At 33.2% G+C, this 27,685-nt stretch overlaps 2 protein-coding genes and 1 non-coding gene across 3 annotated transcripts; 2 read left to right on the top strand and 1 right to left on the bottom strand.

The window, feature by feature from the left end:
• Positions 1 to 6,370: 6,370 nt before the first annotated feature.
• On the bottom strand, positions 6,371 to 9,853 carry LOC124537505. The gene is made up of 4 exons (XM_047114376.1): positions 9,771 to 9,853; positions 8,671 to 8,814; positions 7,438 to 7,527; positions 6,371 to 6,728 (listed from the first exon to the last, which is right to left on the bottom strand). The coding sequence occupies exons 2-4, from the start codon at positions 8,785 to 8,787 to the stop codon at positions 6,444 to 6,446; spliced, it is 492 nt and encodes a 163-aa protein (XP_046970332.1). The 5' UTR covers positions 8,788 to 8,814; positions 9,771 to 9,853; the 3' UTR covers positions 6,371 to 6,443.
• Positions 9,854 to 15,000: 5,147 nt separating this feature from the next.
• Positions 15,001 to 27,679, top strand: LOC124537551 (dynein intermediate chain 2, ciliary). Its single transcript, XM_047114426.1, has 17 exons — positions 15,001 to 15,111; positions 15,155 to 15,268; positions 16,080 to 16,284; positions 16,518 to 16,640; positions 17,403 to 17,531; positions 18,693 to 18,811; positions 18,885 to 19,019; positions 19,111 to 19,240; positions 19,556 to 19,723; positions 20,113 to 20,256; positions 20,319 to 20,428; positions 21,138 to 21,315; positions 21,751 to 21,979; positions 22,385 to 22,484; positions 25,908 to 26,041; positions 27,338 to 27,431; positions 27,539 to 27,679. The coding sequence occupies exons 1-17, from the start codon at positions 15,001 to 15,003 to the stop codon at positions 27,623 to 27,625; spliced, it is 2,310 nt and encodes a 769-aa protein (XP_046970382.1). The 3' UTR covers positions 27,626 to 27,679.
• On the top strand, positions 27,226 to 27,298 carry Trnat-ugu. The gene has a single exon. It is a non-coding gene; the product is annotated as a tRNA-Thr (tRNA).
• Positions 27,680 to 27,685: the final 6 nt, after the last annotated feature.

The following is a 27,685-nucleotide window of genomic DNA, read 5'->3' as shown; positions in this document are numbered from 1 at the left end:
AACAAGAAAGGTATTTTCTGTATAAAAAAAAATATATTTTTAAACATTATTAACTACATTCGCAAAACATAATTATTTATTTATTTTTACTTTAGTCTAATTAGTAATAATACCATATTTCCCTAAGGACACGCTTAATTTTATCTTACACAATACATGACGCGTATCTGATGGGATCCCGCCACGGTGGTCATAATAAACGAAGACTGGCCAACATCGCACGAAATGTCATAGCTCACAAGTAAGCATCAGAAATTCCCTCACTCTCATAATCCAAAAATATTTGTGTGATACTTGGTAGTAGGGCTATGCGCAAGCCCACCCTGGTAAGTGCAACCCACTCATATACTCTACCGCCCAGCATCAACACTTAGTTGTCTCGTTCCGACATCAAGGGTGATCCAGTGTACAGGTACATAACATAACATCTTAGTTGCCAGTATTAGTGGATGTGAATAGTTGTAGCACACATTGAATATGTAAGGAATGGTTTTAGAATATTATGGCGTTAATGTCAGTGGTGACAATTCAGCATCAGGTGGTCCATTTGTCCGTCTACCATAAAAAGGTGACAATACGATACGATTAACCTCAGTACGGAGGGATTAATGGAAAAGCCTCAGGGCGAGAACCCCCCACATTAGTAAAAACATACTTCAGAAGAATAACAATTTTAATGTCATAGGTATATTTGTTGATAAATTAATATGTATAGAGTATTGTATGCGATGTTTTGTATTATTGTTTTAAAAATTACTCATGGGCAACGAAGAAAAATAACATGCTAAATAAAATGTTCATATCGATAAAACTATTTCTATATTAAAAGCCATCGTTAGCCTTAATCTAAATTTAACTCTGACTCTGGATCGTATAAGTAACATTCATTAATTCTAAAGTCTAACTTCAAAAATTGTATCCTTATAAGAGAAACTGTCGAAACGGGTTAAAGAAAAGGTGTTATATCTACATATATGTATGTAAAAAGGTAGATCGCAGTTATAAACACGAATATCCCAAGGCTTGTTAGCTGGTTTATTTTGGAGCATTTTCTTGACCATATTCCCTTTTCTGTCACTCACACGTGCCCCATGGTTATTTAACTATTTGTTGCTTTTAGCCTTTGTTGTTTGGACAGGGAACTCGAATGAAACAACAAACTCATATTAATGATGTTAAAACGACAATTTATTAATTTATGCTAAAAGTGGCAAAAAAGCACCCCACATTAATGGAAAGCGACGAATTCCGAGAATATCTGCAAAATCGGAGGCTTTGCCTAAATGCATATATGTATACTTTATAAGATTTTAAATTGACATGGTTATTTTTATTATTAAAGTTATTTACTTGACGAGACTCGTGAACAAGACATTCGTAGATAATGTCGAAATATCGAGCTCCACCGAACAAAAATAAAAAACATGGTATATATCCCGAAATTAATAATTTTAATTACTTATATGTATACTTGTAATATATACATAGATATTTCATTATTTTGATGTGAAATATAAGAAAGAAATAATAATTGTCATCCAAAATTACAAATATTTTAATCTAGAGGATGTTACGGATTTAATATTTTGTACGAGGTGTTGGAATGACAAGACTTACGGAAATGATGACCAGCTGAGACGAAATATTTCAAAATTAAACAAGTAACAAATAATTAACAAGGCTCAAATTATAATAATATTTTAATCTGTTTGTAACAAATTATTTTATTTAATACAAGACTGATTATAAAGTTATCTATGACATGATGTTTTAATATACACAGCGGTTTTTTTTTTATTTTATTGTTAATAGTAATTAATATTTGAAAGTAAGGAAATAAACTTACAACAATAAAAGAAATAATACAAACCCGTTGCGGAGAAGATTTGGAGCATATCCCACCACGCTGTTCCAATGCTGGTTGGTGGAATACACATGTGACAGAATTTCTATTAAATTAGACACATGCAGGTTTCCTCAACTTCCTTCCTTCACCTCCGAGCACGAGATGAATTAAGTACATACGTAAGTACAAATTAGGCACATGAAAAATAAAAAGTCGTGCTTGCCTGGGTTTAAACCAGCAATCATCGGTTAAGATGCACGCGTTCTAACAACTGGGCTACCTCAGCTAAGAGAAACAGGCATTATTTATTTTTTAACTACAGGTGATTATGAGAATCATTAGTCACCAAAAACTCTATTAATTGGTACCACATATTTGACCGCCAATTAGCAAAACTTAGCATTGTTGTGTTCCATTTTGAACGGTGAGTGAAGTGAAAAGTGAGTTATTGACGTCACTAAAAATTAAGCATTCGTAGTCTTATTACGTCGAGGAATGCAATTCGATACTACACTTAGTCCGCGACCTCTTGTAATGACTCTATATTTTTACGTCTTATGATAATACGATTTTATTAAAATTACACTGTATTAATAACTAATTTCATTTGAATTAAATATGTATAATGTAACACATAGAAAACTTTCGCATTTGTGTGTTTAAACTATAATATTGTTAGGGTTGCTGAAACCATAGCCGTTTTGGGATTGTTCATTTGATGTTGTCTTAAATTTTCGCGATTATTACACATTTAAATAAAACTAGTTATTACGGATTTTAATCGCGATTAAATTAATTATTTTGGACATCCCGACGTTTCGAGCACTTTACAGCGTTCGTGCTCACGGGTAGACCCGTAAAATCCGTAATAACTAGTTTTATTTAAAGGTTGTTCATTTGGCTGACACAGAGATGTTTTTTTTTTTGTGATTGTTGGCAAACGAGCAGGAGGCTCATCTGATGGAAAGTGACTACCAACACATGCACATCTGTAACACCAGGGAGCTTGCAGGTGCTTTGCCGGTCTTTAAGGAAAGTGTACACTATTTTCTTGAATGTTCCCAAGTCGTATCGGTTCCAAAAAACTGCCAGCGAAAAAACAGCCTGGTCCCACAGAGTAGTGTGTAGTGTAGAGGCAGAGAATGTTTTAAAAATCGCACTGTAGTAGATATTTGGATATCTAGGTAGTGGAGATGAAACTTGGAAATGATGAGAGTAAGAATATTCATATATATGTATAAGAGCAATACCGCCCATATACATTGGCAATGCGCCCCCTTTTTTTGGGAACTATGATTTTATATCCTTTCATCCTTATGGTTCTGCCTTGTTTTGAGTGATCCAGTGTAAGTAATGTTATGACTGGATCACTTGAAGTGGAAGACAAGAATACTACGTATTGTTGATTAATTGTCGAATGTGTTGTACATATCTGGACAGCCTTGGGTAAAGGCCCACCAATGTGAAAAATATTTCTTTGTTATATCGTTCATAATCGAACACGATATGTAAAAATATTTGGCTACACACAAAAAAAATCAGGTGAATTGATTGATTTTATTTTAATGAAGTATGCAGAAATTTGAAATCATACCATAAGATATTTTGAATAAACCTAATAGAAACGCACACGAGTATAATTTAGGAACATTGTATTCAATCTGAGTAAGTATAAGCTATGTAAATGTATGGATATGTATGAAACGGCTAAATGAAAACCAAATGACGTCACAGCGGATATCTAACCTTGTAATCAGGTTCATAGTGAATTTAGCCATTTTTTTGTGATAAGGTATCTGTTATACCATGTTATTATTATTCTTATTAGGAACTACATATTTTTTTATTTGGCTTTGCTGCCATCTCTTATCGAGTAGCGTCACTAAATGAGGTTGAAATCATATAATTTGTATAACTTCGCCCTCTACCGAAACTGTACCCAATTTTTATAACTGAAGTTGATTAAACATTTTGGGGGACGACTGTTTCGATGTATGTAAATGAAAATGATATTATAGAACACTGATATAAAATTCCATAAAGAAGTCTAAAACAATGTATTGTTTTAATTTGTTCTATAGTATTCAAAATATTTATTATAAAAAATAATAATTGTGTTATCTGTTATGATTTGTAAATATTATTTGAAATTAACACGTACCTTCTTTGGAGTCATACTAATCTAAGCTTTGGTCACAATTTCAACTTGTATTTTAAAAAATAACGTTCAATGAAAACTTTTAGATTGATAAATTGAAAATGTCTCTCAATTTTGTTCACTGTTTTTTTTTTAAGAACATGAGAGTATTTTTAAGTTAAGAAATAGTAAATAACAATTTTTGTACACAAAAAATCCTATTAAAACATACTCTTCCTTCTAGAAATAAAACTCCAGGTGACTCAAAAATTAGAAGGAAACGAGAACAGGGTTATTTTATGATTAAAATAAAAAAATACTTATTATTTATAACTTTTTTAAATCATACTCAGTTTTATATAAAAATACCATAATTGTACGTAAGTTTGCCTCCATAAACGTGTCTGTGCAAAACGATTTGCTTTTAAAAACCTAAAATTTAAAGGCAAAAAAACAAAACTGTATCATGAAATACACAGATCCAAGACTAACATTGCTATTAAAATTCAACTTTTAACTACGACGCAAGACGATAACACAATTGCACAAATAAAAGGAAACATAATACAAACATATATTTATATACACATATTGTATGTAGGCACAAACAAAGATTTTAGAAATATTGCAAAGAATGGGATAAGAAATGAAGAAGGCAAATACATGTTGAGACAACACTTTATTAAAGTTTCGAATAATTACATAATTACGAAACATATTTTAATTAGCAGAACAAAAATAATGCATTTTGGCCTAAATCAGTCTTTTCTTTACTTTTATAAAAATAAATACGGTAGCAGGAACAAGTTTCATAAAATATATTAAACAGAAATATAGCTTTATACAATTACAAATATACAATAAATATATCGCACGATATGATAATAATTTGTGCAAGATAATGTGCAAAATATACCTTAATATTTTAGACGTAATGCAGTTTATTTTAATCCATATTACAACTATAGTTTCATTTTAAAAATATATACTCCTTAAATATCTAACAATAAGATGTATTACAGAAGAGAAACATTACTTATTTTGTAGATATTAACATATTACATACTAAAGACAATAATTATTTGATAAATTGGACAAATATAACAGGAAAAAAAATAATAGTATATAAACTATCGATATATTTTTATAGATTAATAGAATATTCTAATTGACATTTAAAACTTTTATCGTAACATAATACCTGTAATCGTCAATAATAATAATAGAAACATCTAATATTTGTATGTTTATATATTGGGGTCAATCTCCAGAACTAATGGTCCATTCTATAACATTTTCTCTGGAAGAAACTTACATTATTCCTGAGTGATATAGGATATCATTTACGTCGTAAGCCCGGGTTGCTAGTTTGGATAAATTATATCTATAAAGTGGGAACACACAATCATATTAAATTTTTATAATAATTTGAATTTTAATTGACAAAATTTACGTAACCCATTGTTATTTTTAATGGGATTTTATAATTGAAACATTTTTTATTACGAATTTAACGAACTTTTGTTTTTTTTTAAAATTAAATTCACAATAAACTTATACACTAAGTATAGCAATTATTCACTTATATAGTACACTTAAAATGATAGTATTTAAAAAATAGTTAAACGTAAAATCTTATATACGTAACTAGTAAAAAAATATAGTGTTATATGTAGACATTTAGTTTAGCTATAAAAGCGTTTGCTCTTCATAAATTATACAAGAAAATAATTCTTATAAATATACTTTTAGAAAAAAATAACCAGATATAAGAATTTTGTTAATAATACATAGAAATATTATATATAAATACAAATTCAATCTATATTTAAAAAATGAGACGGGAACCTTTTCACGCTTAAACGGCTATACCGATTTTAATGAAATTTGATATATGTGAATTTAACTTATATGAGAAAGTCTGAACTTTTTTCTTTAACTCACAGATTTACCTTGATTTATATCAACCGATATAAAGACCATCTTAAATAAAAATATTAGTTTTTTTATCAAACATGTTATATGTTACAAGAAGAATTTATCTAAATATCATATTACGTTTAGATATATTAATTTATTAAAGTATGTTTATATCGTAACAAGTTTTTAATCTTATATATATATCTTATTTTATACCTAGGGCGTATGCAACTAAATTATATAAGAATAATAATAATATTACTTAACCGTTACAAATGTAAATTATTAAACCTTAATATTTTCAGTGCAAGACCCTTTTCAGAACAAAAAACGTTATATAATATAAAAAAATAATAATAAGTACATATAAAATAAATATAGAGGTTGTCTGTTATAGATTGCTTTAGCAATAAGACCGCCTTTGCACGCTCTTATTTTCTTGTCTTTGTTGTAATTGTTCTCTTTATTTGTATGTCCTTTCATTGTGTGTGCAATAAAGTATTAAATAAATATCAAATCAAAGGCAATATTCATATACATTTAACGCAAGCAGCATAACAAGGTACAGAAAAGAGACGTGTACTCCATAACTCTCTTCCAAGTAGACATCGGTGGACGTTTGTACCTGGACGGCAGTGGTATGACCAGTTCTAGAACTGAGTTGTCATCGTCTTCATCAGACGCCGTCAGTTCCACTTCGATGAGTGGCGGCGAAGACCTGTCTGGGCTGTTGTGAGCGTAATTTTGGGTAACATCAGCTCGTGGCTGCCACTGAACCATTGGGATTAACATTTCACGCTCAAGCCGACCTTCCTCCATTATTTCCTGAAAAAGCACTCGTATTATTAAAGACATATCAATAAATTAATAAATGGTCTGTGCGGAAGGGCTTTATGCAAGCGTGTCTGGGTAGATACCACCCACTCATCAGTTATTCTGCCGCCAAACAACAGTACTCAGAATTTTTGTTTTCCAATTTCAAGAGTGAATGAGCCAGTGCAACTACAGGCACAAGGGACATACATCTAAGTTCCAAAGGTTGACGGCGATTGACGATGTAAGGAATAGTTAATATTTCTGACAGCGTCATTGTCTATGGGTGATGGTGACCACTTACCATCAGGTGGCCCATATGCTATGCGTCCGCCAACCTATTTCATAAAAAAAAAGATGAAACCCTTAAACTTTTCCCTTTGATTACGTTATATCGCATGTATAATTAAAATACTGAAAAAAAAATATATTTGGCAAATTTAATCAAATAATTGTATTATTCATTAAAACAATACTTTTGTGGAAAATCGCTTGGATATACTCGGGTCTCATCACCGGGGTGAAAAGAGCAACTATGCGAGTTTTTTGCCATTTCTTCTCGCTAGATGCTGCTTTCCCAAATGGTTACTAATAGATATATATTGATGTTTCAAAAATACTTTTATTGAAAAGTTTTTTTATTTAAATACGACTTTAAATATATAAAAAATTAAAATCTATACAACTATTGTTTATATTATAAGTTATTACGTATTCTTACTAGTTGTTCTTCGAATTTCTTTTTGGTGAACCTTTGTATCCACGGCACCTTCATGGCGGGATCTTCGTCGCTGCTACTGGTTTCTGTTAACTATAAAGTAAACAAGAAAAAGTAAAAACCAGCTGCTCTCATATTTATTTAAAATGAAAATAGTTTATTTTTGTTTAGAGTTGGTTACATAATGTTGGTTTACATTGACACCTAAGATTGGAGAGAATAGACAGTCCTGTGGAGGGGACGCGAGCTTTTATACCTTGCGAGTACTATTGAGGGCCCTTGCTAGCACAGTACTTATATATATATACTTATATACTAGTACAGCGGGCGACTACTAGTATACCCATAAATATATATTGCATTTACTTGGTGGTAGAGCTTTGTGCAAGCCCGCCTGGGTAGGTACCACCCACTCATCAGATATTCTACCGCTAAACAAAAGTACGCAGTATTGTTGTGTTCCCGTTTGAAGGGTGAGTAAGCCAGTGTAACTACAGGCACAAGGGACATAGCATCTTAGTTCCCAAGGTTGGTGGCGCATTGACGATGTAAGGAAATGTTAATATTTTTTACAACGTCATTGTCTATGGTCCATCAGGTGGCCCATGTGCTCGTCCGCAAACGTATTCCATTAAAAAAAAAAAACATGCACTTTGCAACCACAAGCACGCGTCGCAGAATAACGTAGAGCTCAGTTTTATTTCAACAATTAAAAAAAAGAAGATGTGTTTATAATATATGACGCATTGTCTCTGTATCGTAAGATGGTTTCACTCAATTTATTATTAAGCTGATATATAAAAGATTACAATAATTTGCCAAATAATAATCAACAAACATTAGTGCCGATGCGATATCGGGGATCTAGTGTGAATATATCAAGGTAATAGTTGCCAGTACCACTAGTACTGCAGGATTTAAAGTTAAATATTTTGGGACAAACTTGCATATTTAAAGAAATACCAGCTGAGCTCGCAAATTATAAAACTTTACCTATAGGACACATATCATTAAGCCCCATTTTACCCTCTCAAGGGATGAATTGAAAGGATCTGTCCTTTCTAAAACTCAAACTTTTTCATCCAAATTTCATCTCTATCTGTGAAGCGGTTTAAGCATGGAAGGTAGGAGACAGAGTTACTATCGTATCGTTATCAATTAATATCAAAGCAGAAAAATTAATGAAGTTGTCTTTGTCGTGTCTTTTTGAAAAATATCTGTATTTGTTCGACTTACTTGCATCATTTCATCAACACGTTGCGCCCGCGCAAGCTCGGTATCATCGCTGTCGATTCCGCTGTCATCCGGCTCGGGAAGCTGAGGGAAGTACATTCCATCTCGATCGGCCGCCATCTTTAATTTCCGAAAAAGCTTTCTAGCCTGTAATAAATAAATCATGCAGATTTATTGAATTATTTTAAGAATTTTATTAAAAATAAGAACTGGTTTCCTCAATGTAAACAGATAACATTGTGATATTTAAGTATGTTACTATTATAATGATGATTTTCCTGTATAATTAATGGTTTTATAATTTTCATTTTTTCTTTATTTTAAAAGAAACCTCTTTTCTATTTATAGAAAGGATATTTAGGCTGATAGCTAAATTATACAAAACTATCTTAGCCCACGACTTCGTATGCATTTCAATTTAACAAAAAATAATTATTGTAGACTACGTTAATCCTCATTACCTCAGTTATCTACCAGTAACAGTCCCGTCAAATCGGTCTAGACTCTAGCCGTTCCAGAAATTGGCAGAAACAAACAGACAGAAAAATTGAAAAAAAGATTTTGGTATATGTACCGTGTATAATATATATGTACATATGCATTTAGATGTATGCGATTATTTTTATATTACAAACAGATAGTCCAATTTTATTATTTGTATAGATTTAACAACATAACAATCATTCAAAAAAATGATTACACGAACTTTCTTGTATAATTTGATTTCTGAAATAATGACATTTATTTTCAATTACAACGCAATAACTTCTGACGTGATACAAATCAATATGTCGGCAAAAGGATCGTACCTACGCACTATTTGATTACTATTAAAAAATCACAATTGAAGTAACGCGCACTTCTTCTAAATTACATTAAACGTAAATTATGGAATTATTATCCAACTACATATATTATTATACCATCGCATCGCATTGGACAATAATTTTCCTCATCCTTATTGTATATCATTAATATATTATTAAAAATATATATATCGTTACCGATATTCGGAAATAACATGCGCTAATCGTGTATTTTTAAAAGCTTTATAACGTATATCGTGCTTATCAGACAATTGTCATCTAAAAATAAGTTCTCACCCAAAATTCCCAGGTGTAAATTTAATGCAAGCTGAATTATCTAACTGCTTTACACAAATACACTACATGAAACCTCCACACAACCTCAAGCACTGGCAGTCAACAAGGGAATTTAGGGGAGCCCTCCCCGTTGCCATAGTAACAAAAGACTGCGCGCGCAATACAAAATAAATTCAAACTTGTGAGACATTTTCATCAATGCTATTTATCAATCTAGAAAAGTTATCATTGAAAATTATTTTTATAAATACAAGTTTAAATGATGACCAAAGCTTAGATTAGTATGGCTCCAAAGAAGGTACGTGTTAATTTCAAATAATATTTACAAATCATAAAAGATAACACAATTATTATTTTTTTAATATTTTGAACACTATAGAACAAATTCGGCAAAGGTAACAATATGTTATTTTTAAACTAATCAAAAATTCTGTATATTATTTATAATTTATTTTTTTGTATTACGTAACACTTATCGATTATACAAAACATTGTTGCTACCCATATTGAATGCTCCACTACTGACTTACACATATATTTTCGTAATACACTTGTAAACAATAACGATGCATGAAAATAGACGTGACTAATTAACGAACAACACTATTTTAGCACACTTAACCAGTAACGTTTGCATATTGAAAATTGCCACCACAAAAAAAATCGCCAAACCATCGATACGAAAAATACGACATGATTACGTTTTTTTTTTAAATTATTAATTTATCATTTACACGAATGGACTTTTAAATAACGACTTAATCCTTCGTAATAAAAGCATTTAACAGTGACGTAACGATTATAATTTTTTGACAATAATCACTGTGATACCTGATTTAGATACCTAGCCCTCAAGGGACAAATAAGCCGGTTAGGTTCCCCTTGCTCTGGCGCAGTAAGTCCACAGAGAAATCACTTGGGTTGCTGCTAAAACGTCTGAGAGTGAGTAGCCCTACCATAAATATGGTACGATGAAATCCACTGTAAATACAACCATGGCAATCCGTGTTTATCCTTTGTGGTCTGGCTTTTGGCGCAGTCATATCATTCGAAAATATATTAGTAACTCAAAAATAAAATCGCAAATAAAATGATAACAGGAAAACGCTTACCTACAATAATTTGAGTCATTAGCTATTGACTTCATTAATACAAGTGCTTTTTTATATTTAACAGGTTAAAATTAGAATATTTTGCTGAATGAGAGTGATATGATGAGCCATTATGCCTTGTGTTTGTCTTATGTGTTTGTATGGAATATGTGTCTTCGTCAAATCACATTGTGCCCCTGTGAAACTCATCTGATGCGTTTTTGCAACTTCGCTTTTAAGTATTATACATATATAGCTTCATTGCAAATATCGCAAAGTATTATATGTTATAGAAATTGCAAATTAAGTGAAATAAATCTTTGTTTGATAACGTTACGACTCAATCTATTTAATTAATTAATTCATTAAATCATTGAAAAGATCAAAGTGAAAACAAAACCATATGAAATATATAATTTTCATTTTTCTTTTTCTAATGATATTTTCCGAAATATTTTATATACTATTGTTAATAAAATCACTCAATCACTTACAATATTAAAATTATAAGGAGCGATAACTAAACTGTAGCTGTAATTATTTGCCTTTTTTGCAGATCTAGAAATCATTAACTTTGTTATTCTTTAAACTTATTAAAATATCTATACAAATTTTCATATTCTTTAGACTTATGAAAAATAACAATGCAAACTCGTGTAAGGACATCCTATGACTTATAAGCTTTTTTTATGTTCAATCAAAACGTGAAATCGCGAAATCAAATGACACAATCACATTAAGTGCATCGGATTCCAAAAACACGGAAGGCATTATCCAATGTTTATTATCGTAATGACTATTATCAAGTCAATAATATTGACTTCGAATTTTAACGTCCGTCACGCAACTAGACAGGAATAATGAATCGTAAACACATTTTATTGCAAATAAATTCTTGGTTTAATAAACCAGGTTTTAAAAAATGAAAAATACCTATCATATAATTTTCGGTATTCCGTATAAATCTGTGAAATATTTTGTTTTTGTTTTAGTAACTCGTTGGTATGCTAAAATTAGTTTATTTGTTTGTTCAGGCAAAGGTTTTAGATTAATCTTTTCAAATCGTAGAGATATGACAAATTATGAAATTCACGTTTTCCCCATAAAATATTAGCACAGTCGTTGTATAAATCTACTGTCGTTTGCATAGCAGTGAATGTAGCTGCACTGATATGCAAAAGAAACGAAGCAGCCTTGTGGAGCAAAAAAAATTACGAATTCTAAGTCTAGAGCATGCATCGTCGACAATGACATTGTTGCTTTAATCTGCCAAAAAGCTGGTGATCCACTTGCATAATTTACCGATAAGGGAAGCTTCGATAGAAACGCTTTGTGACATTTAGACCTTCACTATATCCAAAATGGATTCTAATGCTTCCTACTTGGTCTCAAAGCATCCAACCAGCTATGTGTCAGATAACTGACCAGGATGTCACCGCCTGAGGGACCCCGATAACTGTGCTGGTGGTCACTAATCCTCTAGGTACCGCAAGAGCTGACAGTTAAGGATGGACTCCAATATATTTGTAGAAAATTGTTAGTACCTCCTTTTTCAACAAAGTGTTGTTGTAGCCATGTATTGGAAGAGACGCGGCAAAAACACCATTGGTTCACATGAGTTATGAATTTTTGGCTATTTTTTGGCCATTTCTTTGGCAACCAAATAATATATACATATGATGTTTTATTTCGATTGCCGATCTGAGATCGAGGCTCAAGCAAAGTTTTTTAGAGAACCCTGAATATGTAAAAGTCGCAATCAATAAAAATAAATGTAGTGCATTTATTAAAGTCCATATCATTCGGATCTATTCTTGACTCAGTGTTCAAACTCAGTCTGTACTAGAACTCATATATCCCTTAGATAAACTTGAACATTTTAGTTACTATAAAGTGGTTAGTATACAACATTTCATTTTTGTTAATGTCAGTTTTGTTAATTGTTAACGAAGTCGGTCACCATTAATAGAAGGATAACTTAGAATAACTCAACAGATATTATGGTTTAAAAGTGTATGCAAAATACTGTATTAAAAGTGAATTGTGACATAAAAATGGAGAAGTTATTTCTTAGGAGAGCAACTAATATTCTCTGTATCAATAGTGTAAAGGTGAATATAATCCATCATTTGTTAATACTTATGCCATATTTTAGGGGCGCACGCAGTGAATAAACCTCATCTATGCCTAATGATCCTTCCTTCTTTCATAGAGCTTCGCCCAAATACCCTTGATTTTCTGTCTGATTTATTTTGTCATAAACGTCCACAATAACTGCTTTCTTATAATTATATTATATCGTAATTCAACCATACATACAACATTACAATATAACACCATGAACAGCACTGTATATTTCCCACTGCCGGACTAAGGCCTCTTCTCCCTTTAAGGAGAAGGTTTGGAGCATATTTCACTTTGCTGTACCGTTAGTGGTGGATATACAGGTGGAAATTAGACACAAGCAGATTTCCTTATGATGTTTTTCTTCACTTTCGAGCACGAGATGAATTATAAACACAATTTCATCGCATGAAAATTCATTGGTTGCCTGGGCTTGGACCCGCGATCACCTGGACCATCTCAGCTTTTATACACACAATACCATAATCTCATAATAACCAACTCTGAGTGACATCAATTTTATTACTTTCTTCTAATTTGCTGTATTGAATCGTTTAACACAATTCCTTAAATAATCTTATTATCAAAGTTATCAAATTGATCATTATTAAATAAACGATGTATAAGAAACACTCACCTTCATATTTCCCTTCCTTCCATTTTATCTTGTAAAAGTCGTTATTCCTGTGTCAGTTTCACCTGTTCTCATTTTCATAAACCCTTTTGATTGTTTAAAAAATTGAAACAAAGCTAAATATATTTAATTGTTCGAATTATTGTTCTTAGGAACTAATTAAATTAAATCATATTATTATATATATCATTGTATAGATTTTACGTAGTTGCTTGCGGTTTCGTCTTTATCTTGTTTAATTTTAATACAAAGCAATCCTTACTGGCCACATATACGCCGAAATGTTGTGTGTGAACTAATTGTACCAACTCTGAAACACTAATAGCGGGCGCCGCAAAGAGACTAATATAAATTTGACTCGGCTTAAATGGCTATGTGACTATAAAATCTGTTAATGCACGTACGGCTTACAGCGCTACCGTGCTGTCTTGTGCTAGCTAATACCAGACACGGGGACTAATTAGAATTTGGTGACACGCCCAACGGAGCAAAGTAATTTACGAACTACGTACAGTCAACACAATCATTAAAAATATATTTTTGGATTTTTTGGGTATAAGGATGATCAAAGATAAATTCTTCCTAGAAAAACGAAGATCGTAAGTTGATATCGTATAAATTCATAGCATCTAACAACAAAACGTTGTGTTTTATGAGCATGAGCATAAATATGATTCCTATTTTTAGGTAAATAGGTCCGTAAACCGTAAAAAATTGTTTATAATAGATACATATATGCTATATTATATTCTTCCAAACGGTTGAATTATAGGATTAATATTTTTATGACGATTAATCGCCTTATTATTTATTATTCTTATAAATAAATAAAAAAATATTGGAATTATTTTGTTGCCGGTTTCATTACCGACTCTAATGCGATTTTAAATCAATGCAATGCAGTTTACACCTTAGTTAGCGACTAGAAATAGGCTTTAGCGAAAAGGCACTGCAGTTGAAAACGTTCTTTCGACTTGCACAAAATTAGAACGTTATATTCAAAAATAATCTTAAATAAAATTAATGTCTTCTGACGAAGAAAGTGATGTAAGTACCTTTTAACAGCATTTTCGCGTGATCATTTATCGCAAAGCTTAAAGCAAATTAAAAATGTATAAAATACGATTGAGATTGTTTTAAGCACGCAACGATATTTAATCATTTGTTTACGCTTGCTTCGCTTCACTAAAAGCCCCAGCGATGTTTATAGTTCTGTGACATGATCGTGCTCAATAAAGTCCTCATAAAATAATATGCAAGCAGAATACTTAACCATAAATCAAATAGCTTCAAGCGTTAAAAGGCCAAACAGTCCTTGATTTGCTGCGGTGCAGAGAGCTTGCGTATTTTAGCAAAACATAAACTCGACTTAAAACCAAAAATGCTGAAGGCTATGATTAAACGTGCTTTGAAAAAAGATGACGAAACAGTGCTTATAACAAAGACACTATTGCGTTTAGAAGTAGGCATTCTCATCGCTTTCGCTTACGATGTATATTTGGGATGAGATAAATTATACTGTATACGTTATTTAGCAGAAGGAAACAACATCGAAGTCACGGGGCAATCTTGTGGAAGATGAAGCGCTGGATTGGCTGAAACCTCGAGCGTTAATAAAACCTGACGATCAGGAAGATGTTCCGGAAGCTGTAAGTAACGTCTTCGTAACATATTTATTTGTATAACATTTGGATATTATTTTACAAACGACTCCGCCGTTTTGTGTGCATTTATTATCAATTTCTCAAAACAACGTCTGGTTTTTATAAGCGCGTTCAAATATATAAACTCTTATTCTTTATTTTATGTTAATATAGAATGCAGAATTTTTCTTTACATTGTTTTTTCACGTAACGTTTTATGAAATTATCTTAAATACATTAATAATTATTATTATTTATTTACACGACCAAGAAACTATTTTACAAAATTTGTTTGCTAATTAACTAAATATAGGGTTTTACATTTTCATTACCGGTAGTGGACCTCTGACTGCGAAACTAATATAAATTGTAATAACAGAGTCAGCGATTCCTCCAGAATTCATTGCAGTCTAGATTTCAACATAGGGAATAATTTTAATACCTACATATTATAAATACATTCACGATTAATGGATATTATTAGAAAGCAAAATGGTATATACCAGCATCTGCTAATAAAAAAGCTGCTGGCTAGGATTTCAATCCCTAAAAGTAACAAACAAACAATATTAGAGGTACATTGTCACGTTTTAAACCCGACGTACTCGAACAATGAAATACACATTGAACGAGTCTTATTAACACATGCGTTTGTTCTTTTCTCTTAACTTTTTCATTTATATTTTTATCTTTTTGTAAGTTTTCGTCACTGCATGTAATTTGTGAATATTGCATTAAATGTGATTCAAATCGTCAGACACATTTACTGCTTCACGATATCCTTAAAAGTTTCGAGAAATAAACAATATATTTTTAGGATCTCGAAGAAGAAGTTGGTCGCGTCTTAACAACAATTAATCCACAATGGGTCGCTGATGAAGTGGCATATCACTATGGACAGGGAAAATTTTTGAGAAAAGCGAGACCCACGTATGGGAAAGCCTACCCTTTGTATATCTATCAAGGCACGGCTATACGGAAAGATTCAGAAGAAGCAAAAGCCCAAATCGCAGCTGGCTACGGTGACTCTATTTTACTATATATATATTTTACATTATTACGTGTTTTAAAAAACACATTAAATGTAGATCTTTAGTCCTCCTTCTTAAGTGAAATTAATTGCACTGATTCAAAAATCAATTACAATCATAGAGGACAGAAAGCTTGTAAAAGGTCATTATGTCTGGGCATTATATTTGCATTTATGGGTTAATACCAGTAACAAATTATCCTTACTTAACTACCATAAAAACAGGTATGGTTGGTTTTGACGATGCTGGTCCAAAGCGAGCCAAGGTTAAAAAATCTAAAGCAGAAGAAGAAGAGGAAGAAGAACCGGAGCCAGACACTCAACCAGCTGAAGAAGCTAAGGGCGAAGGTATTTAAGCAACTGGCTTATATGTATATGTACTACAGGTCAATGTTCATGCAAAAAAATTGTTCAAATATTAGTTGGGGTTAGGAGTAAAGTTCGCAACAGTGCTAGATATTTACTATGTAATTTTACCAAACTCTTAAAATAAACGCGCTTTATCGCTAACTATCTGTGCCCGTGACCTGGTTCGCGTTAGAATTTAACAAAAAAAGTTTATAGTAGACTGAATTCCTCCTCCTTATTATCCACTCCTTATTATAGCAGTTTTCTGCCAGCGAAAGTCACGTCAAAATCGGTCCAGTCGTTCCAGAGATTAGCAGGAACAAACAGACAGACAGAAAGACAAAATTTGTAAAAAATGTTATTTTTTATATGTGCCGTGTATACATACATATGAATTGAGTAAAAAGGGCTATTTTAATATTACAAACAGACACTCCAATTTTATTATATGTATAGGTAGAGAATCGTTTTCTCGCGACCAAAACGTAGGCGCCCAGAATTTCATGACACTTAGATGCTTATTAAACGTAGTTTAACAATATGTCATCCATATAGATTATACATCGCAGAAGTACACATGTAAATAGCAATGTCGTTTTATGGCCCACTACACAAACAATGCCTAAATTTGTTATTAGAAAAGAACCGTTCAGTACGTCGACTCGTAAATTTAAATGTTAATGCTTTAAATTTAGAAAATGCTTACAAAAAATGCATGCTATAAATTAAAATATATATAATTATAACCATTTCGGTTAAAAGAGGATGCGGCAGATGAGGAAAAGCCAAAGGAACAAGTTGATGAACAAGAAACTGTGAAACCTGAAGTTGCCGATGAAGAAATAGAGGCGGTAGCTGACGAAGGTGGTGAAGAAGCAGCTCCTGAAGAAAGTGAGTAAATTTATTCAGACTAATATATACGTAACGCAGTTCAACGTAAATGGGGAAAAATGCCTGAACTAAAAAAAATGTGAGTTACCACATAATTGTAATACAAATTTACCATGATTATAAACAATGCATGCATTTTACCAGACTAAGCAATTTACAATAACAATTTCCAAAAAAAGCACCTTACCTAGGTGATTTTTTAGTACTCGCGGGCGATCCGCCCTGGGAGCTCCAGGCGGAGGTGCTCGCGGAAGTCCGCGGCGCCCGTCCAGGGTCGGTGGAGATCGGGCGGATCAGGGCTCTAGCCCAGCAAGCCCTGATCGCCCGATGGCAGGAGGATCTGGGGTCTCCCACGGCGGGCCTAGCGACAGTGGAGGCGATCCGTCCCCACTTGAGTCGCTGGGTCGAGAGGAAGCATGGCACACTGTCGTACAGAATGACGCAGGTACTTACCGGACACGGATGCTTCGATAAGTACCTGCGCGGGATAGCGCGGCGGGAGGAGTCACCCTTCTGCCACGAGTGTGGTGCGCCAGTGGACACGGCGTACCACACCCTGTACGAGTGTGCTGCGTGGGGGCCTCAGAGGCACATCCTTGCGGCGACTATGGGCGGAGACCTCTCGCTACCGAGCGTTTTCAACACCATGCTCGGTAGCGAGGTGTGCTGGTCAGAGATGCGCTCCTTCTGCGAAAGTGTCATGTCGCAGAAGGAAGCAGCTGAACGGGAGCGGGAAAAAAATGCCGCCGCTGACTCGCTCCGCAGAGGACGACTCAATAGGTGCCGTAGGGACCACGGGGGTCCCAGTACCCTGGGAATCCCCCCTAGCTCTTGAAGGCCCGTATAGGCTGGCCGACCGTCAGGGCGTCACGGTAGCATGCGTAAGCGATCCCGTGGCGTCCGCCGAAAGACGGAGAGGGTACTGCTGGTTTTTTAGTGGGTAAACCCGGTGTGCTTGGGCGCACTCGGCGTTCAGGGCTCCGGGGAGTCCCACACACCCCCCCACTTTCCATCACGTGGGGGAAGCGCGTAAAGCGTTTTTCCAGCGTAATAAAAAAAAAGGTGATTTTTTAGTATTGTATTGTTTCTGGATATCCATATACGAACAAATGTTTGGTACATTTTCTAATTTAAATAAAATTATGATCTACGTATTAACAGGAGAGGAAGGTGAGGCCCAGGTTGAGGAAAAAATTGAAATTAAACCACGAGTTAAGAAACTTGCAAATCAGTTCAATTTTTGCGAGAGAGCTGCGCTAACATATACGTTCCCGAGAAGGGTTAGTAATTCATATTATTAATGTTTTAATTTTCTTACAAATATGCCTTCTCTAATAGTTTTCATATCTATAGTCAGTGGACACACAAACAATTCCTCCACCACGTGCTAATTATGGAGCAACTGGTCTCCAATGTATCATCTTCGATTACTATCAAGAGGACTACGCTAAAAAGCAACGAGAGAAGGAAGATGAAAAACCGAAAAGGGTAAACTTTAACGATTATTTTCCCTGTACAAAATCCTTTTGAAAAATATTTTATTTTGTTTATGGGGTTTTAAAATTGTAATTTTTGTCAGTTACGTAAAAAAGCAGCAAAGCATGCGAAGTCTGCGCAGCAAATTCACGATGAGCAACTCGCGCAACGCATTCGTGAGGCGTGGACGATCCTCGAACGATTGGTCAACCAAAACATTTACGATGACATCGGTAAATATGAAACAAAAGTACCTATAATGTGTATAGCTGTGGAGTATGTTATTGATTAAAAGATATTAGAATAATAACAGTGAATATATCAATCATTACGAAATAATTTGAAAGCGATGCTTTTCTGTAAATGCCTGATATTATTGTTCGAGTCATTTTACATATTTAATAACTCATTGTTTAACTTTTTAAATACAAACTATAGAAAAGCAAAAGAGGTCGTACAAATGGTATGAGCAAGATAATCGACCTGAAAATGTAAAACAACTATGCTGTTTGGACTTAATTCATATACCTTCTACAATTTTGATCTAGCTCAAGACTACCGCTATTGGGACGATCCTTCCGATGAATTTCGTGAAGGTATGGGGTCTCTATTACCCCTATGGAAGTTCCAATATGAACCGATGCGTAATCACGCTGTTTGTGACGTGCAGTGGAATCCGCACTACCAAGATTTGTTCGCAGTAGCGTATGGATCGTGTAAGTCATATATATTTATTAGACAAAAATGGAAATGATATGTTTATTTTGTGATATAAATACACTATAATTAATAACCTAAAAAATAATATTAACCATGTAGAAAACCTTATTTTTATAGACTATCCATGCAATATTAGCAAACAAAATAATAAAATTCTTAAGAGGTCAGCAATACGTCGTTGTAGTTGCTCGATTATGAGTCTTATAATTACGGAAAAAAGTGTTAGAGATCCATTCAGCATAACATCTTATCTCATTGTCTCCAGATTTGGACGTATCATACTAATATTTAAAATACACCAACTGTGATATTTAGATCAAAACATCTGATAAATAGCGTGATCACGATCTTCTAAGACCTTCATCTTAATCAACTTTTTCCACAGTGGATTTTACGCAACAACAAAAAGAAGGATGTCTCTGTCTATACAGTATAAAAAATCCAGCCTTTCCAGAATATTCTGTTATAACAGATTCTCCGATTATATGTCTCGACGTTTATAAGGAAACCCCCTATCTTGTTTGTGTCGGTAAGTAATGTTTCTCTGTGATGTTATATTTACTTGCAAAAAATAACAGAGTTGTATTACAGGTCGCTACGATGGCAACGTATGCGTTTATAACGCACAATTGACATTGGAATCTAGTTATCAATATAAATCGGATTCCGTGAGAGATAAGCACAGCAACATTGTGTGGGAGGTAAATATCATTGAGCTTTATATTATTAGCAGCAGACCAAACGTGCAGATGATACGTGATATTTGTTGAGGTCTGAAACATCATACCACAGACTTGACACGAAAAAGTGCAGATTTTTGAAACCAAATGCCGATTTAACCTGGTAGTATGGATTTTTGCAAGCCCGTCTGGATAGGTTACCCACCATCATATTTTTTTTATGGAATAGGTTGGCGGATGAGCATATGGGCCACCTGATCATAAAGGGTCACCATCACATTAACTATTCCTTACATCGTCAAGGCGCCACCAACCTTAGTAACTAAGATGCTATGTCCCTTGTGCCTGTAGTTACACTGGCTCACTCGCCCTTCAAACCGGAACACAACAATAATGCGCACTGCTTATATATTCATCATTTACTCTACCACCAAACAGCAATAATTAGGAATAATTAAATTTACGATTTTATTTTTTATTTGATTCAAATATAAACAATTGTAACGCCAATTATTCCAATGACACTATATGCTGATCAAAAATAAATGTAGTTATAGATCTATTTATCTCACGAAGACGGGTCCCTTCACGTTAAATTATTTATCGGCGTGAAATAACGACTAAAATACGACTAAGACTAAATTAGTACAATTTAGCTACTACTAATTTAATGTGGAGGAGCGGTTGGTTCTTGTTTTAAATTACTCATAATTTCTTCGAACCTTACCAGATCCGTTGGGGAGCTCGTCTCATCGACGGTGAAGCGTCGTTCTTCTCGATCTCTGGTGATGGACGCGTGGTCCAATGGGCCGTGATGCCGGGAGAGTTGCAAGCCACTACCATCATCACACTGCATTCTAGCGTCGCTCCCATTCCTGGACCCGATGGGACTCTATTGACTGTCAACAGTATGCATTAATTACTTACTAAAATTTTGAAATAAATACTTAATTTACTTTTCTTAAAAGATAATTTGATTTATGACTTTAGGTTATGGGTTTGAATTAATATATTAATATATCTAGCGCAGTTTTTAATATTTGCTAAATAAATATAAAATGAGTTCTTCTCCACAGTCTTTTGTCTAATAATACGATTTGAAACGATAGAGTATAGATATTCTCCAATTTCTGAAAGTCTTTTCACAATAATATTACCAAATTTTGATAGTGCAATATTGATTATATTTTGATAATACAGCCAATGAGAGCTCTATATTTATCCAAATTAAAGCCTGACTTACAACAGGTTTTTAGAAGATAAATGTGGCATAACATTTTCTAGATAAACCTTCGGTGTCATATATTACTGTTATCTTATCCAGCTAAATTTTTCAAACCTAGGTTGCGGCAGTTGTATCTGTTTCCACCCAGAGAAACCTGATATTTTCATGGTCGGTACGGAAGACGGAATGATCCACACGTGTTCACTGAAGTATAATCGCAATTACGTTCGCTCAGTGCAAGGCCACCACATGCCAGTGTACAGAATCCACTATAACTACTTCAACAATAGCATCTACGCGTCCTGCTCTGGTGATTGGCGGGTCAAGATATGGGAAGACGGTCGAGAGTATGTTTAACCTTAATCCATAATAAGTAAACACGTCAATTACTTCGTAAATGCCCTTTAGGCTTAAACAATAAATTGTTGATTAATTATAAATATTAACAATTATAAAAGGCAACTTTTTCATTCCACCACCAAACAAAAATACTTTAAGTTGCCGTTCCTATTTAAATGGTAAGTTAGCCGGGCTAGTTAAAGCCTGAATGCACTGAATCATAGATAAAGTAATAAACAATGAATTTATAGTGTAAGAAGTTCAGTGTTGTATGTTTGTATTGTAACTGCTTTGCCTTAAATTAAAAAAAAAAACATTGCCAGATTCCAATCCCAAGGAGATCAAATTAAAAAGTATGTAGAATAACTGTAGTATGTAGAATTTAAGAATAACACATATATTAATTTGTACAGTGAACCGCTGTTTATGTTCGAGCTGGGATCTCCGGTCGGAGATGTGAAATGGGCGCCTTACTCCAGCACCGTATTTGCAGCATGTACTGCCGATGGAAAGGTAGGAAAGACTTATTTTTTTTAAGCTTTCATTTTATACTCTTACTATTGATAGATGAATAGACCAGTACTTGACACACATATAAATAAAATTTTAACAAAAAGAAAAACCGACTTCAAACAAAACACTATTTTAAAACAAATGAATATGCACGAAAAAGTAATAAAAATAATTGCGTATTCAACATATTTTTTAGAGTCTTCCTAAGTTAAATGAAATGAAAAATATTAGACTACTTAAAAGTCGATTAACGATTATATCATGTAGTTATAGTTATTGATATATTTGGAGCCGGTGTCAGCCACGGTGCCCTTGCCCCAACAATCAAAAGAAAGAAGCGATACGAGCCCCTTGATTGATCCAGTATATTATTGTGTAAAAGGTAATTTGTAAAAAACATATTTGTTAAAGTATTCTCGTATTGTTTTTTTGATAGATATACTGTAGGGTTTTATTGGCTGACACCGACTCCAAATATAACAATAATTATAACTACATGATATAATCGTTAATCGACTTTTAAGTAGTCTAATATTTTTCATTTCATTTAACTTAGGAAGACTCTAAAAAATATGTTGAATACGCAATTATTTTTTTTACTTTTTCGTGCATATTCATTTGTTTTAAAATAGTGTTTTGTTTGAAGTCGGTTTTTCTTTTTGTTAAAATTTTATTTATTTTTTGATTTTAAGTGAAGCTGATGTTGACTAACTAATTTTTTTTAATATGGATAGATTAAGCGTTCCGTTTATATGAGTCAGAAACTACTTCGAGGACAATTTCAAAGAAAACTTGCGAATAAAGCAAAAATAGACTTTCGAAAATGCGGATTTAATACGTCACGCGGCGTAAACTACAAGGATCCCTCGAAAGAGCTGTAATGGAACTCAGCAAAAAAACTTTGAAAAAGACCAACTATATTTCGTCATCATATGACATCACATAACATACACAAAATTTGATTAAAGATAGTAAGAAATTCTGCCCCATATCGCACCCTAACTGCGAGCCGTATAGGAGTTCCATCACTACATAGTATAAAACAAAGTCGCTTTCTCTGTCCCTATATCTTTAAATCTACGCAACGGATTTTGATGCGGTTTTTTTTAAAAGATAGTGTGATTCAAGGGGAAGGTTTGTGTATATAATACATGAACAATATAGTAAAGAAACACTGATAATTTTAGAAGTTTGCGATGTGATGTCGTATATAAACAAATTCTGTAGTATATTTAGTATCAGTATTGCACCCGTGCGAAGCCGGGGTGGGTAGCTAGTTGATTATAATATTCGACTATGATAATTACATAAACATAACCACATTACGGAAGGTGACTCAAATATCCAAATAACCTATAAATAAAAGATTCGACCGAGTATCGCTAACGTGCTCCTCAGAATTGTTCCGTTCCCTTCCGTTCCGTTACTTTGTCATGGATCCTGTGCTCAGAACCTTACCAAACTTTCACCAAATTACCCTTGAAGTATATATTTTATAATAAAAAAAGAATTACCAAAATTGGTTAACGTGATTTTCCGTTATTCACCTATTTGTCGCGCATATACATAAGGCAAATTTAAGACTTATGTCGTTTTCACATGGATACCATCATCGGAAAAAAAAATAAAAAAAATGGGACCCCACGGGAAGCACTACCTTTCAAACAAAAAAAAAATTATCAAAATCGGTCCACCCAGTGAAAAGTTAAATTGATAACCTCCTTCTTTTGGAAGTCGGTTGAAAATATATATACGTCTTACACGTGTCGAATTAATAGATATCGTTGTCATTATAACAATAAAAAAAATTTAATTTTAAAAGGTTAAAATGTTTGATTATACATACTTAAAATGACTTTTAATATTGTATTTATTTAATAAGTTACACTTTGTTGTAGTTATATACTTAAATCATAGTCATATGGCATAGTGGTAATTTGAATTCGATTGTGAATTCTCACCGCCGTCGGAGCACGAATAATCGATACAATAATCCCTATTGAATTCCATACGCTTGTTACCGCTCAACTGACCATCTCGCTTTGATTGCTATTACCAATGATAGCCTTAATCCTCTTATACAAACGTGTACGAATTGATCGTGAAAGGAGCAATATGCTTTGAGTTGAATTTCAGATTGTTATACACTTGTAAGTTTCTTTGTAAAATTGAAAATTTAAACGAGATTTTAAAATCGTTTCGAGTTGTCCAAACTTAAGATTCTAAAGTATATCTAGTCTAAGAATGTCCCACTGCTTGATATGAAATCTAATAACAAAGAAATTTAAACCATATTCCAACAAGTTTTTGATAAAGTAAATTGCAATAGCTAAAGTAATTGCAATAGCTAAATAATTGCAATTTGCTATTCACAACACTATATACATGCTTATACAACACATACAGTGGCGTAGCTATCGTAGGGCAGGTGGTGAAGCGCACCAGGCCCCCAGAGTTCAGGGGGCCCTCTAAACTAAACCTTAAGCTTCTGAAGCTAGAAAAACACGACCCCGCGCATAAGATTTCTTATTTGGTATATAGTTATATGCTTGGTAGCATCGGAAAATGCAATGGAATGAAAATAAAACCGATTACTGCCGATTTACACAACCAATAGAAATAGCTCCCTATCGCGCCATTCGACGCTATTCGTCGCTATAGATTCACGCGTCAGAGAAAGCAAGTGCATGTAAATCGACGCGTCAAATTGACGAATATATTAGGTCATGTGATATTACAAGTTATTACGTTTGTGCAAAGACCATATTCGCATGAGAAATAAATATTGATAATTTGGGATAGCGTGCTCAATTCGGATGTGATCGGTTTTACAAATTTTGCCGATGCGACATCTAAGTTGTGTCGTACTATAAGTAATTATTAGTTGAAAAAGGGGTGAGGGCCCAATTTTTTTTCTATGCAACGGGGCCCTTCCTTACCTAGCTATGCCACTGTATATAAAAAAATTTTGAAAGGCCTATCCTTTGTACACGTCCGTTTGGGCAGGTACCACCTACACATAACATATTCTACCACCAACGGGTAAGCCAAAAGGTAAGGGTAGGCAATGTGACTAGGGCCCATTCCAATAGAAAGGACATAACACTTGGTTCCCGTGGCTCATTGGCAATATAAGTAATGGTTATTCTACAAGCTCAAATTTGAATAGGTATCATCAGAACATATTTACTTGGTCTCAGTCGTCCGGTTACCGAAAAATAAAATTAACGTACAGCTTTAAAAGCCGATGTTATCGCTTAAGTAGCGAGAACTTCCAAGCAACCCTTGAGTACAGGAGTTGAAATTAAATAAAACGGTCAGGCGATGTACAAAAGTCAATATTGAGTAGATAAATAAATAAGATTGATATAAAGACTTTTTAAAATGAAACGTCTCAGTAATGGAAAAAGTATTTTTTTACAGGTTTACGTGTACGATTTAAATGTTAACAAATATCGTCCAATTTGCGTGCAAGCTATCGTTTCGAAGAAAACAAAGAAACTTACGAGGATAGACTTCAATCGTCAACTGCCTGTTGTTGTTTGTGGAGACACTAAGTAAGTTATCATATTATTCTTATTAGCTACAAGCGATTATGCGCAAGAACTTATACCTAATAGTAATTTATCGCGTAATATAAACGGTAAAAAGCTGTATTATTAAGTTTAGTTTACTTTATTTTATACCTACGTGAAATTCTTGACACATTTAATTTATTCCATCATCATCATTACATAGTATAAAACAAAGTAACTTAAAGCTGTCTGTCCCTATGTAACATACATTGCTCTTTAAAATTACGCAACGAATTTGGATGCGTTTTTTTTAATAGATAAAGTGATTCGAAAGGATACCATAGGCGATATAATAAAGGAACAAGAAAAAATCTTTAGTATATTTAGTATCAGTATTACACCGGGCGGGTCGCTAGTCAACAATAAATTTCAAAATAAATAATTACTAATTATTCATAATAATTACAATATTATAACAGGTGTATTCTTTCATCAAGTGGATTTCGAAAGTATTATATGAAGAATCAGTGATGTAATTCTAAGCAAAAACTACATTGTAGGACAAAAAAAAATTATATTATATATAATTTTAGTAGTTGCCGCACTAGGCTTCACTCGCATCAAGTATAAGATCTAAAAAATAGTCCATGTCTATGTCCTATCTTAGGAGACCAAACTTGCTTTGGAGCAATTTTATCAAACTTTAACTAGCAATTTAATTTCACAAAATACTCCTTCGAGATTTACTCTTTATAGGCAAAGAGTAAAATGAGATTATGTACAGTTCTTTTTTGCTTGTATCTGTCATTTTTTTTATCTTTGATTACGAATCGAAATAACCAATTTAACATCATTTAATAAATGTTTTTTTAAGTACATTTTTCGGCTGCTGTGGCAGCCATAAGGCTTCCGTCACGTCTTATTTTTTACCCTAATCCTACCCCTTCCCAGTTTTGGTTGTTATTATTTGTGTTGAAATAATTTACACAATCTTTTTTATTTTATAATATACCTATAATAAACGTTAAGCGATAACATAATTTATATGTAAAAAAGTATAGTATATTTTTTAATATTAGCTTATTGAACTATATTTGCTAAAATATTTAATCCATTTATATTTTATAAATGGATATTACATAAACATAAGGTTTGTGATTCTTATAAAAAATCTATGACGAAATCCCTAAAATAATATTTATCATTATTTCGACAAAACTCACATCGCCTCCATAGCTCAGGGGTTAGAGCACTGGTCTTGTAAACCAGGGGTCGAGAGTTCAAATCTCTCTGGAGGCATCAATAAAACTACTCTATATTTTTATTTTATATTTTTAGGGGCACTTGCCATGTAGTTAAATTATCGCCGAACTTACGAGTTATGTGTAAACCACCGAAAAAGGCGCAAGGAATAGATCAGCGAAGTCTGCAGGTAATATTTTATATGGAGAAAGAATATTTATTAACATACAGCTTAAACATTACTAATAATATTTTTTTAAGTAAAAATATAGTATTATAAAATAAATGACTTTGCAGATTATGAAACTGGATAAACTGCTTAGTTTAGTACGAGACCCGCCTTTCCAGACTGGCGTTGTTGACGAGAAATTCGATGACGATTAGAGTAATATTATTTTGTCTTTGATAATTTATGAATAAAACAATAATTTATTTCGATTTGTG

This window comes from Vanessa cardui, chromosome 18, assembly GCF_905220365.1.
Source record: "Vanessa cardui chromosome 18, ilVanCard2.1, whole genome shotgun sequence".
In the NCBI taxonomy this organism is placed as follows: Eukaryota; Metazoa; Arthropoda; class Insecta; order Lepidoptera; family Nymphalidae; genus Vanessa; species Vanessa cardui.
This window is presented reverse-complemented; position numbering and strand designations above follow the sequence as displayed.

Coding starts and splice junctions, on each gene's coding strand:
- LOC124537505 (XM_047114376.1), bottom strand. CDS start 8,787: ATGGCGGCCGATCGAGATGGAATGTACTTCCCTCAGCTTCCCGAGCCG. Junction 7,528..8,670: donor GTGTTGATGAAATGATGCAA/GTAAGTCGAACA, acceptor TTTACTTTATAG/TTAACAGAAACCAGTAGCAG. Junction 6,729..7,437: donor AGAAATTCGAAGAACAACTA/GTAAGAATACGT, acceptor GTGCTTTTTCAG/GAAATAATGGAGGAAGGTCG.
- LOC124537551 (XM_047114426.1), top strand. CDS start 15,001: ATGCTGAAGGCTATGATTAAACGTGCTTTGAAAAAAGATGACGAAACA. Junction 19,020..19,110: donor AAGATGAAAAACCGAAAAGG/GTAAACTTTAAC, acceptor AATTTTTGTCAG/TTACGTAAAAAAGCAGCAAA. Junction 22,485..25,907: donor CATGTACTGCCGATGGAAAG/GTAGGAAAGACT, acceptor ATTTTTTTACAG/GTTTACGTGTACGATTTAAA.